Source organism: Papaver somniferum, chromosome 10 (genome assembly GCF_003573695.1).
Source record: "Papaver somniferum cultivar HN1 chromosome 10, ASM357369v1, whole genome shotgun sequence".
Taxonomy (NCBI): Eukaryota; Viridiplantae; Streptophyta; class Magnoliopsida; order Ranunculales; family Papaveraceae; genus Papaver; species Papaver somniferum.
In genome coordinates this window covers 60285017-60299324 of record NC_039367.1, presented here as the reverse complement: position 1 = coordinate 60299324, position 14308 = coordinate 60285017, and the positions used below count along the sequence as shown (strand labels likewise).

Genomic DNA, 14308 nt, shown 5'->3' with positions numbered 1-14308 from the left:
ATGGTTATCCACCAAATTATGTTCCAAAGTCCAAAGAAAGACAAGGGACAATGCTTGCCACATCAAGGAAGGAACGAGAAAGAATCTTCGACACCAAAAGAATCGTTCACAGCTGATGATTATCAAGAGTACATGAAGTTCAAATCTTTTATGGCTTCCAAAGGTGGTGATTCTTCTGTTGTTTCATCAGCAAATCTTGCAGGTAAAATTCTAACTACATCTAATTTTTCTTTTTCATTAGTAGATCTAAATCTAGCAGGTAGAGTTTTGAGCGTATCTAACTCAAGTTGGATAGTTGACAGTGGTGCATCAAATCATTGTTGTTATTTACTATCAATGTTTTCATCTTATAAATCTGCACCTGCAAATCTATCTGTTCAATTGCCTGACGGATCTAGTACCCGTGTGAAACACATAGGGACAATTATATTCTCATCTCTTCTCAAAATAGAAGATGTTTATCACATACCTGATTTTAAATTTAATTTATTATCTATTAGTCAACTCACCAGATCACTTGGTTGTTCTGCGAATTTTTCTTCTAACTTGTGTACATTTCAGGACCATACAAAGAAGATGCAGATTGGTCTGGCTAATCAAGTAGGAGGTCTTTATTATCTCCAACAAAGTTCGATAAATTCAGTTAGAAATAATAAGTCATTTGATTTATGGCATTGGCGTCTAGGGCATCCATCCTTGGAACGTCTAAAATTTTTAAGTAGTAATTTTAATTATATTAATTCCAGCTGCACTCACAAGTGTGAGATTTGTCCTTTAGCAAAACAATCAAGGTTACCTTTTAATAAAAGTAGTATTTCTAGTAAATCTCCTTTTGAGTTAATTCATTGTGATTTATGGGGACCGTTTTCGGTTCCATCTTTAAATGGTGCACGATATTTTATTACTATTGTTGATGATTATACACGTTGCACTTGGGTATTCTTAATGAATTCAAAATCTGAAACAAAAATATTTAGTTTTTTTAATTTTTGATAAATCAATATAAGTCAAAAATTGGTACTATCTCGTGCGGATCTGGAAAAATCTATATTCCCCAGATTCAAAAATTTCGTTCCGATAATGGAACCGAATTCCTGACAAAGGGCTTACAACAATGGTTTCTCCAAAATGGAATTTTACATCAAAGGAGTTGTGTATACACTCCACAACAAAATGGTGTTGTAGAACGCAAACACCGTCATCTACTTAATGTAGCAAGATCACTCCGTTTTCAAGCAGGTTTACCATTAGAATTTTGGGGAGAATGTATTATGGTAGCAGGGTATTTGATCAATAAGATGCCCACACCAGTACTCAATTATATATCTCCGCATGAAGTCCTTTTCGGATCACCGCCAAATTATTCACATCTTAGAGTATTTGGTTGTTTATGTTTTGCTCGCAACACAAGCCCTTCTCATAAATTTGATGCTCGAGCAAAACCAGGAATTTTTATTGGGTATCCATACAATCAAAAAGGTTATAAGATCTTTGATTTAGAAACAAAGAAAATCTATACTTCAAGAGATGTCATATTTCATGAACGAACATTTCCATATGGCAATGCGATTTTACCATCGCCAGAATTAAACCAATTCAATGATTCTGACCAGTATTCAGAAGAGTTAGAAAACGGTAATGAATATGAATCAGATAAAAACGCCGCAATTCCTACTTCTCCACGAAATACGACTATTACTCCTTTTAATTCGCCTGGAAATTTACCTTCCTCGTCACAAGGATGCACATATAGCCATGCTTCGTCGAACGAAGACACTCAATGTGAAACTCCTCCATCCATGAGTGAGTCACATTCATCTTCAATGACATCTCCTGGACCGTCATCATCATTAAATGAATCCCAAATGAATGAGCGAATCTCATCACGTCCCATTAGGGATCGTAATCCTCCAGCATATCTAAAAGATTATATATGCAAAGTGATGGAAACTCCTATTTTAGAGGGTCCAAAGTATCCTCTTAATCATTTCCTTTCTTATACTAAAATGTCTGAACACATAAGACATTTCTCACAAAAGTTCTCGTTACTGATGTACCCACTAATTATCTCCAAGCCATCAAAATTCCAGTATGGAAAGATGCGATGTTCAAGGAGGTACAGGCTCATAAACAAAATAATACCTGGACAAAACAATCCTTACCTAAAGGAAAAAAAGCGATTGGTTGTAAATGGGTATACAAAATTAAATATAATCCAGATGGCTCGATCGAAAGATATAAAGCCCGATTAGTCGCCAAAGGTTATACACAAGTGGAAGGTATCGATTTTCATGAAACCTTTGCACCTGTCGCAAAATTAGTAACTGTAAGAGTTTTACTTTCTTTGGCTGCAATTCGTGGATGGCACTTACATCAACTTGATGTGAATAATGCTTTTCTTCAAGGAGATTTGGAAGAAGAAGTATACATGAAACTTCCACCAGGATTTGAAAGTTCAGATGGCACGCAAGTATGTCGCTTAAATAAATCTATATATGGTTTAAAACAAGCATCCCGACAATGGTTTGCTACATTTTCATCTGCACTTATTAGTGAAGGTTTTCAACAATCTAAATCAGATTATTCACTCTTTACCTATAATCGCAGATCTACGTATATATATGTTTTAGTATATGTAGATGATATTATCATTACAGGTAATGATGAAAACTCTATATCAAAATTCAAAGTGTCTCTAGAAAAGCGGTTTTCGCTTAAAAATTTGGGACGCTTACAGTACTTTCTAGGGATTGAAGTTTCCCGTTCAGATCTAGGTATATTTCTTTGTCAAAGAAAATACATTATTGATCTTTTAAAAGACATGGGGCTAACCGCATCCAAAGTAGTTTCTTTTCCCATGGAGCAAAATCTTCGCCTCAAACCTACAGATGGTGAACCATTATCTGACCCTACACCATATCGTAGACTTATTGGTCGACTTTTGTATCTAACTGTTACTCGGCCAGACATCACCTATGTAGTGAATATTTTAAGTCAATTTATGCAAAATCCTAGAACTGCTCATCATGATGCAGCTTTACGTGTTTTGCGTTATCTCAAAGGGACTATTGGACATGGAATTCTTTTGTCCGCTAAAAGTTCTCTTCATTTACGGGGTTATACCGATTCAGACTGGGCTGGTTGTCCAACCACTCGTCGCTCAACAACGGGATATTTCACCATGTTGGGAGATAGTCCTATTTCATGGAAATCTAAGAAATAACCAACTGTTTCTCGATCTTCCGCCGAAGCCGAATATAGGGCAATGGCCAATTTAACTGCTGAATTACAGTGGTTAAAGTATCTTTTCCGAGACCTTCATATTCCTACTTCAGAACCTTTCACACTTTACTGTGATAGTCAAGCAGCAATTCATATAGCTGAAAATCCTGTCTTCCATGAACGAACCAAACATATCGAAATCGATTGTCATTTCGTTCGTGAGAAGATTCAAAGTAACCTCATTACTCCACGTTATATAAAATCAGCCGATCAAATCGCTGATATTTTTACCAAACCTCTAGGTGCCGAATTATATACTCGATTAACTAGCAAGTTGGGAGTTCTCGATATTTCTCCTCCACCTCCAACTTGAGGGGGGTATTAAATGTTATTAGATATATATATATACGGGCCCACATATATTAAGAAGATTTGCATAAATAAAGATCATATTATATTGAAGATATTAAATTGAAGACTGGAAGATATTGAAGATCATGCAATATATTTTGTACATAGCAAGTCTCATATAAATTAGGAGTAGAATTTATAATATTTTATTTTCTCTTAATTTTTCTTTTATTCCTTTATATTTTATATCTTTGTAAATCAAGTAATGTAATTACATATATATATGTGAATATAATTCTAAATCTAACCAAGTTGGAAAGACAAGTAAACAAGAGGTGTGTCCATTTCTATGACGTACCATTCCCATTTTTTACACTTACCAAGGATGGCAATTCCGTTAAATTATCTTACAAAAAGGACAACTTGGTGATTCGATTGTGTTATTATAACTCCGCCCAAAATAATCACAAAATCTACCCAATTTTTTTTCTTGCTTTGCTCTCTTATATTCCATTTCTTCTCCGACACCTCCACAATCCTCTGTTCTCCCATGAGTAAGCTCTATTCTTACGATTCATCATGGAGAAGAAACATTACGAAACACCATCATTATCAGCCAAGGTATTAATTGAGTCGACTGAGTTTTTTGTGAACACATATGCATTTCTGTCGTCGCTCACGTCTCACCCTCTATTCTCAATCACTGTAGCTCTATACAGTTTAATTCTCCTATATTTCCCAAGATTTTTTCTCAGTCTTATATTCTCTCCTGTATTAATATCTACTGGAATTATTATATCAACTCTTCTTAGATTAGGAACGACCCCAAAATTAGAAAACGGGAATGGTGAGTGTTTGTCCACAACATCAATATCAGATCATGAGGTTCTTGAATTTATCAGCTGTGAATCAGAGAAAACAACAGAAAAAGGAGATACATTTACTGATAAAAAATCATCGTTTTTTTCAGAGTCATTTGTTGAGTATTGGAATCTTAGTGCACCACTTGACGTGATTTACGAGGAGCATGAAGGACAAGAAGAAGATGGAAAGGAGGGGGTGACGGTAAATGAGTTCTCTTGTTTGGGACGGTATTTTCCTGAGTCTGATGATACAGGGAGTGAATCAGATGATGATTTTGATTTGATTAATGGCTGGGATTCACCAAAGAATATGTGTTATAGATGGGAAGATGAAGATGATGGTAAAGAAGGAGGGTTAATTGAGATAGAATTAAATGATGAAAAAAGAAATAGTTCTGATGATCATAGATTTTATGATTATCATGATGATGATGATGTTGAAGAAATGGATGATAATTTGATTGAGATCGAGATCTCATGATGAGTGACCAGTTGGATCACGGGAAAACTGGAATAATTTTTACCAGATATTTGTCAGATTTGTTATTCATTCTGTTAATTCAGATAATTAAATAAATAAGTATAAAAAAGAGTGAGTTTACTGAGTTAGGTATGGTCGTTGGAGACGGTGAGAGTATTTTTCTGATCTTCTCTTGGACTGATTCTCTACTGAGAGAGAAGGCGATTGGGTTTTGGGGATGGAACTCATTTTAGTCTTTCTCACTAGATTCTCTAATCTTTATTATATTCCTTAATTTTATAAAGGGATTTTAATAAAGTGCCACACTTCCTATTTCATGTTTAAGAAAATGACACCGTTTTTTTCAAAGTTTATTAAATGCTATACTCTTGACTTTTTCCGTCACGTTTTTTTGAGAAAACAGTTAACTGACGTTAGTATCCGTTAGTGCATATGTGGCATTAAATCAGCAGCGTAAAATGAAATTGAAGCCCCTGAATCAGTAACTGGAACGAGTTAGCCAGTGATTGAGCAGAGAGTTAACTCGCGACTCGGTGCAGTGAATAAAACGAGTTAACCTGAATCCTATTGCTATTTCTCCTTACTTTTCTGCCATTGATCCACTCAAATCCAAGATCATCAAGCTACTTAAAGAGAACTGTTACTGCGCTTTTGAAGAAGAGAGCCATTGCTACAATGAATGCCCACTGCATAAACAAGAATGCTACAAAGAACAATGCAAATCAGAAATGCATCTGAGAATATGTAAAAATTAACTTGAAAAGACAATTAACATGTAATCTGAAAATTAGTTCTAACTAATAGCATTTTCATTCATAAAGCAAGATTATCCCATCAAAATAAAACTGATTTCTGGTACATATACATGTCCAGACCAGAATCAGTGTCTAAAGCAACCAAAAAAACTAACCATCAATTAGATACTTGTCCACAACATATCTAAAACAAACAATAAAGCACACACACTTCTACTTCCTAGTCTTCTTAGCCTTGGTTTTCTTTCCCTTTGTGACAGAAAGATGTTGACTGACAGATCCAATACCAGCAAAATTCTGACTGAAATTTTGATTATCTTGTGTAGATCCATGAGTGTTAGGTCCTGCTACTGGTCTTCCTTGAGTGCTAGGTCCTGCAGATGACTCACCAACAAAAAATGATGTACCTCTGGATCTGTTCACCTTGGATTTACCCCTTGCAGTGCTACTTTCAGGCTGATCTCTCTGTGTGAAGGTGCAGTTTGCAGCATCATACTCAGTTCTTGGCTTGAATCCAGTTTGGTTTTTACCAACATCACCACCAGCACAGGTTCTCTTGTTGTGGCCAGCAGTAGATCCACATTTTCCACACTTCCTTTCCTTCACCACAGTTTCAGGTTCATCATAACTTCTCTTCCTCTTCTTTGCTGGTCTTCCAGTTTTTCTCTGATAAGGAGGAGGGTTGACGTTGATGTTCATGGTTGCCTGCCAGAAGAAGAGAAAACAAATGAGAAAGTTAAAGTAATGAAACCCTAAAGGGTTTGATTCTTAAATAGAGAAAAGAGAAAAATAAATAACTAATATCTTGAAAAGTAAATGCACCACATTCAATAATGTTTATAAATCTACCTTATCTTCTCATACCCATTCAGCTATGTCTTTTAAGGGTGTGACAGCATTTGCATATGTGGTCCTATAATACTCCACAGAATAGTAAGGAGCACAATAACTGTTCAATCAATAAAACAAAGGTGTGTCAGTGTACAAGGAACAATAAATAATACAAACCACTTACAAAAACAAAAGTAAATGAATAATACAGAAAAAGTAATTGAATAATATAAACCACTTACTCTTTCCAGTTTGGCCTCACCAGTTTCAATGCACATACAACATGTTGACAAGGGAATCCCCTTAGCTGCCATTGCAAACAAGTGCATTGTTTGTCTATAATATTCATTGTGAATATTTTCTTGGTGATCACATTAGTTACCAAATAAACTTGTCCAACCACACTGCCTTCTGTATCAAACTTTCCAACCAAGTCAACCATCTTATTTATCAATTTAACAGCAGCAGGGATCAAACCATTTTCATTCCACTTAGAAGATTCTTCCCTTCTCTTAAATAACAAACCCATGACTAACTGACCATACATCATGCCTAGTTGGATTATAAGTTTATCTCTCATATTAGAAGCCATGGAATTAAAAGATTCAGAGAAATTGTTATTCATATGCTCACAACAGCTAAGGGGATTAAAATAGGCCTTAGACCAAGTACTTGGATCTTCTTTCCTAAGATATTCACCAGCATCAGCATTTTCTTTGCATATACTGTCAAGTGCTCCTACATTGCAAAACAATCACAATTTTATACATAACCTACAAACTAACAATCAAGAAACATAGGGAATTTTAACAAAAGAGGCACAAACCTGAAAATGCTTTACTTTGTAAGCTTTGCATGCATTCCACAATGAGTTGTGCAAGGTTGGTGCCTTGTAGTATTTCTTGAAGTTCTTGTATAAGTGCCTGCATATGCAAATAAAGAGTTAGTACTTCTTCAAGTTCTTGAACCAATAGAAAAACACATACACAATGTAAACTACTGTAAAAAAAACAAGGGACTAAACTTAATTACCTGAAACAATATCTAACTTTTGCACCAGGGAAAACCTTAGGAACGGCTTCCAACAAGCCTTTCTGCCTATCGAAAATAAAGGTAATTCTGCCAGCATGATGTACATTGATTGCTGGAGCCAAATCCTTGAGGAACCCAGTCCAGTTCTGCCAGCATGATGTGCATTGATTGCTGGAGCAAATGAAATAGTCATGCTCATGAATGCCTTATCTGCACATTAAGTAACCAAACTATGTAGCTAACTGAGCATAACTTACAAATAAATAAAGGGAAGAGCATAAATAAGACGTATTGAACATAATGTTACCTTTTTTTTTTCGATAACTGTATTTAGCAACTGACCCTGGATTAGTATGAGCCACCATTGCACAAAAGATGGGTACATCCTTGTAGCTATCATCATAATTACCAAACAGATCTTCTACAAAAAGATTTCTTGCTTTCCATGCACAAATATATGGTATATCTATGTTATGAGTAACAAAAAAGTCTCTTGCTATATGTTTAGGCTTTGGAATTAAGGCCCCAGCTGTCTCCTTTAACTTCTCATGTACCACTTCTTTTACAAACTCAGGATTGGAAGATCTGTTAAAAATCTTTGGATTTCCAACACAAGTATGTTCTAGATTAACCTTCCTAACAATGAAAGTAGGCTCATGCCTTTTTATGCTAGCATTTACAAACCATTGACATCCATACTCTTCCCTAACCTATATCTGACTCTTAATCTAGTTTTGTCACTCTTGTAAACAATGTACTGATAATTATTTTTTACACAGTAACCCCTAAGATGTTTCTTAAATGCCTTCTTGCTATTAAAAGCATACTTTACCTCAATATTTGTAGGATCAACATGAGCCACCTCTTCTTCTACAGGGAATAAGGGTTCTTCTTCTTCATCACTGTGCATATTGAAGTCTTCTTTCCAGTTCTTGTAATCAAACTTCGCTTTCACATCTTTATCATTTATTGCTTCAAGACAATCATTATTATCATTACTCCCACCATCATTAGAAACTGAAATTAACAAACAACATCAAAGTGTTAGTACATTTAAAGAAAGGGGAAATAGACAATAAGTTATAAACATCAAAGGGTTAATACTTCAATACCTTCTTCATTATCTTCTTCACCGCTGCTTGAATCACTACTTTCATATCCAACTTTATATGTCTTGATAATATCTTCATAATCAATATCATCCTCTTCATCACTGTCATATATTGGTGGAGCATTTGGGTCTTCAATGGGGTGACATTCATCCACAATAGTTTTCTCTAACACCACATTCTCCTCATCATCATCACTGCTGACCCCTGCATCATTGTTGTTCACTGCATCAATCTGGTTCACTGCATCAACCCAATAATCATGGTTAAAGTTTTCAGTCACTTGAATTGGTACATTGCTAGAACCCACAACACTGGCTTGACTAACGCAAGAATAACCCTGAGATTCCATTTCATTTAACAGATCCACAAACAATTTCCTAGATACTCCTCCATTTGAGTTTTCAAACTTTGACTGAGCTTGCAACCTTGGTGATCTCCTTACAGTCTTTTCTGGTGATCTCCTTACAGACTTTTCCTTTGAAACTGGCTTTTTAGCAATCCTCTTATGGGACTTCTTTGGAGTCTCACCAATTAATGTCACTGGTTGTTCCACTACATCCTCAATGAAGTCATTGTCATTACCGAATTCATAATTTAATATCTTCAAATGTAAACATATAAATCCTTTATCATCAGGTACTGCATGCTCCCAAAACTTAAACAAGTCCTCATTACTATCCATAATCTCAGGCAAACATGGTTCTATCATCCAATATAAACTAGGAATTTCATTTTCAGTTAGGCGCAACTTAACACGCAACATCTGCTCAAATTCCTTGAGGTCAATTTTTTCTCTATCCATGTGAGGGAAGAACAAAGTCATATTACTGTCCATAACCAACACGCTGATGTCTCTATATGGGTAATATGTTTCATCACTGCATCATAAGTAAACAAATGAACTTCAGTAAACTTCAGAAATTGAACTCATGCTTCGATTCACTATGAACTTTACTGAAACAATCAAACCCTAATTAAAAATTACAGAAAAATTTCAGAGAAAATTTTAACCCTAACTAAATCAGAAAACAAACCAAACATCAACTCATGCTTAGATTCAAAACCCTAACATGCAACAACATCGATTTAAGTAACAAAATGAAAAGAAGACAAAAAAAGATGAAAAAATAAATGGGTTTCTTCAGAAATTGAAAAAAACGAAGTTAGGGTTTTAGTAAAACATACAACTGGTTGTTCTTCCCGATCTTTTTCTTCTTCATCTTGAACTTTACAAAACCCTTCACTCATATTCACAAACTAAACCAAATCCCTCTGTAGAACCCTAGTTTTCTCTAACCTAAGTTTCTCCGCTGGAAAAGAGAGACACGGAAAGAACGAAATGAATGAGAAAGTAAAAGCCTTGTTGTGGTTTCATCCCGTGAAGGATAGGATAGTAACTTAACACACTGCCACGTGTAATAATCTCGTGATGCTATTCTTGAGCCGTCGATATATAGACAGGTGTAAGAATCTTGACCCGGTCAGCGAACTTTTGACCAATTAGGTGGGTCCGGACGGAAACACTAACAATTGTGGCATTTAATAAACTTTGAAAAAAAACGGTGGCAGTTTTTGAAACATGAAATTGGAAGTGTGGCAGTTTTTTAAAATTCCCATTTTATAAAATAAAACTAATTTCATCTAATCACTAATTATTTTTCTTTTAAACTATTGGATAATGAGTTTATGTACAAGAAACTAGTTGGAAGTTTAGCAAGCTGAACTCCATCAATATATTACGTTAGTTGAAAAGGTTGTTGTGCTAGCCTACCAGCGAGCATTACGAGGAATCATCCAAAGAAATCGAAGCGAATAGCGGGATGATTATGTGGCAAGGGGGACAAGCAACTCTATATTCCATGTCAAATTGAATTATTTGTATATTTTTTTTCGAAAAAAGACAAGCCTTAAACGAGATATATTGATAATGTCCATTTTTTCAATTTGAAACATGAGGCAAAACTAATATTGAAGCACAACCGATTAGTCTTACTGAACAAAGTAATGATTGGATCAGATCCAACCAGTGTTTACATGAACATGTAAGCCTAAGTATCATGAATTAAAATTTTCAGCGATCTGAGTCGGGACGAATAAGGTATAATCAACTTTGGAGTCTTGGTTAATAGTTATTGTTGATGACCTTGATTTTGTAGCTGCCTTATAGCTAGAGTTGATGGTTTTTTTGTTGTTGTCATAGTGCCACATGGAAACACGATCTTCCAATCGAGCAGGGTCTTATTGAAGAAACAAACAAAAACCCAAACCAGAAAAACCCCAAAGCTAAAAAGGAATTAATATACCATTATTTCTGAAACGAAAACAATGGTAAGATAATTCTAACCCTAGAAAAAGAAATCAGATAGAAAAATCAATTAAATCTAATCCTAATGAACTATTAAATGAAAACACCACAAAGGAAAAAAACAACACGATTTAAAGAGAATGAAGAAAATATATAGAGGGTGACCAGCTCAGATTTGCATCCATTAGCTCTCTAGGTTCTATGGACAAAACCTTATACAATTGCAAGCAGACTCATCGACAATATGTACGTAGATTTTATATATGTATCTATTTTCAGTCATAGCGTATAGGATATGAAGTCCGTAAACCTGATTGTTAAGCATATTACTTGGACGATCAAAAATCAATATCCAAGATCAATCTAATCGTATCCAAACAATTGAATCAGAATTCTGCCGAGTAATTAACTTTTTAAAATTCTACAAGAAACAAGTATCGTAATCGATCGTAATTATATGGATGTATCTACTAAGATTGAATACGTACAACATGTGTAAATCCTATTATAAAGATAAACAATGTAATGCGGAGAGGGAAAAACACAAGACATCAAAAGTTTTGTTAAAGAGAAAACCGAAATAGAAGAATATCCCGGGACCTCGTCCATATTTGAACACCAAATTGTAACACTAGCCTACTATCAGAATTCCGACTGAAATGTAGTTGAGACCGAATTCACCCTCCAAGAGATGCAGTTACAGTCGCGCTCCTGAACCTCGCACTGCTCTACGCAATTGATTCCATCGCAACCTCCAGGTGATTGTGTTTGGGAAATACTTTTGGTGACTGTATTTTTTTTAGTGTACTTTGAACCTCTACTAATGAATGAGATGGATGTGGTTTTTTGTGTTTACACGTTGCAATTTTTATCAAGTCGTCAATGTTCTCTATTACTGAACATGGCGATTGAAAGTTTTACTTATTAGTCGACATCATAAGTATCATACGACCATGCTGACTGTTCCAATCTGATAATACTTATTTTAATTTTTCTCAGGATCGTCGTGGTCTAAATTTGTCGGGTTGACGACTAGTTTAGTCTGACAACCCTGTAACATAAAACCTAGAATAGTCGGCATGAACGTATATTCAGCACATTGATGACTAAAATATCTCATTACGTTAAAAAATGTTAAACATGACGATTACAATGGAAAAAATCTCATTATCCTAGAAATTTTGTCTCATTTTAGTTCTCACGGTATCATAATGATAAACATGATGATTAAAGGACGATCGCCACATGAATAAAGCTTAACCCTGACAACTAATTAGGCAAAAAATGTGATTCTCCTGAAATGTTATGATAATATAATGCAAAGTTTTATGATGCAACTCTAGTCAGCACGTTAAAAAAAAATACTTAACTTGGCCATGTATAAGCAAAAATTAACATTTTTCTGGAACTTATGGTCTCATAAGTCGCCATGATAATAAATTGCAAACAATGATGACCAAAGGGTAGCCGGCGTGTTAAGAAAACTGTAACATGATGACTACATAGGAAAATATTAACATTTCCCTGGACAAAAAAATAACAAACATCGTCATTTTTTACTAATAATAACCATGATGACCTTAAAGGAGTCGTTATTGTCCAAAAGCCAAAGCTTGTCGATCAAGTCCTGGTCGTCGTCAAGGTAGGAACACTTAAACCTTTTCCAATGATAACCAAAATATTGGAATAGGTCAGTTACATACTAAAAACATAACCTTAGTTGTCAAGTGAAAATCACCCTAACACTTAGTTAGTATTTGGATCACATAAATATGGAATGGATTATGGGCTTAATAGGATCTTCATCCCATTAGCTTTAAACAAAAACATTTAATTGGATCACGGGTTGAAGCCTAAATCCATTAAGTGTTAAAAACCTAATTTGTTGGCCTTTATTAAAGGTGATTAAATTCATTGTATCCTAAAAAATGGATGAATTTGTTAATTGGAAGACCATGCAATGATTGAAACCAGGAAGTTATAATTAATCTAGATGTGTATTTAGTCCAAATATATTAATTAATCTAGCTATCCTGAAAGGAGGGGATGAATAAAGATTATTTATTGGACTATGCACATTTTTAATGTCTAGATACATAATTCTGATTTCAAATAAAGATGAACCTGGAGAGCATTATCAAAATGAATGCAAACATGTAATTGACTGGATGCATACCCTCTACAACCTATAAATAGAGGAGGAATTTCAACTAGAAACGTATACATTTCTAATCATTCTCTCTCATCAGAGTGTGTTTCCATGTACCCCTCCCCCCCCCCCCCCCCCCCTTCTTCATTCATCAACGATTCTAAGAGATCCAAAGGCATTGGAGAAATGAGCTGAAATATCTTCATCATCGAAGAACGTATCTCGAGGAATATTGTGAATCATCTGACGGTCTACAATTCATTCAACATGTATAAATCTTAATTCATCTAACGATTAAGATTATATCTTTCAATACAAATCTCGAGGAGTGTTTTGGAACATATTTGCTACAACAAACTTAACCCTAACACACCTGAGACATAGGTAGTACCTTTTTCCATTATACACTTGTTTTGGTGAGGTAAGTAACTTCATATTACAATCACAATATGGATATGTGCAAGGTAGTATGTTGTTTTAGCAATTGCATCTTCATGTGGAGCTACATACTGATCTATCTAATACAAAAATCTACATGAGGTGCATTTTGAAGCATACAGTTGATATACATCTTATTTTGAAGCTTTCATTAGAAATAAGAACCCCTTAGAATTATTAATGTTGCATTTGCTGCCTTCAAATGGATAATCACCTGCAAATTGACCAGATAATGTATAAAGACTAAAGATAATTAGTGATGGTGCACTTGAACCTTTTTTTGTACAAGCTTGGTTGAATTTGAAGTTGAAACTATTTTTATACTAACAACACACTTAACTGAAAGTATTTGAAAATATTAGCCGTTGAGTATTCAATAAAGTGTACTTTCTATTTAAAGTATTATTTTTATACTAACAATATGTTATAGGTTTGTGTATGGTTTTATACTGACACGGGTTGTTATGGTCTATATTGTGGTACTATGATGTCCAGTAAGCAGTCGTCAAGGACGATAGTTTGGTAACATGACGACCAGTAAAGATTCATCAGTATAAAAACTTTTGTACCATGACGACTTGCTATGTTCCCAACTGAACTTGTGTTTTGCGAGCTGGTTCGCCAACCTTCCCTGTAATTCTAAAACTCTGATATCTATGGTTAGCAAACTGGTTTTCCAAGCTACCCTGAGCAAAAATATTAGATTCTGAATTTCTCTCTTATGATGTTTGAAACATTCCCAAATGATAACATCAATTTTATGGATGAT

The 14308-nt window shown here is 34.8% G+C and overlaps 1 protein-coding gene across 1 annotated transcript; it reads left to right on the top strand.

The window, feature by feature from the left end:
• Positions 1–3901: 3901 nt before the first annotated feature.
• LOC113317244 lies at positions 3902–5301 on the top strand. The gene is made up of 2 exons (XM_026565385.1): positions 3902–4420; positions 4544–5301. Exons 1-2 carry the CDS (start codon positions 4153–4155, stop codon positions 4915–4917), a joined length of 642 nt encoding a protein of 213 aa, XP_026421170.1. The 5' UTR covers positions 3902–4152; the 3' UTR covers positions 4918–5301.
• Positions 5302–14308: the final 9007 nt, after the last annotated feature.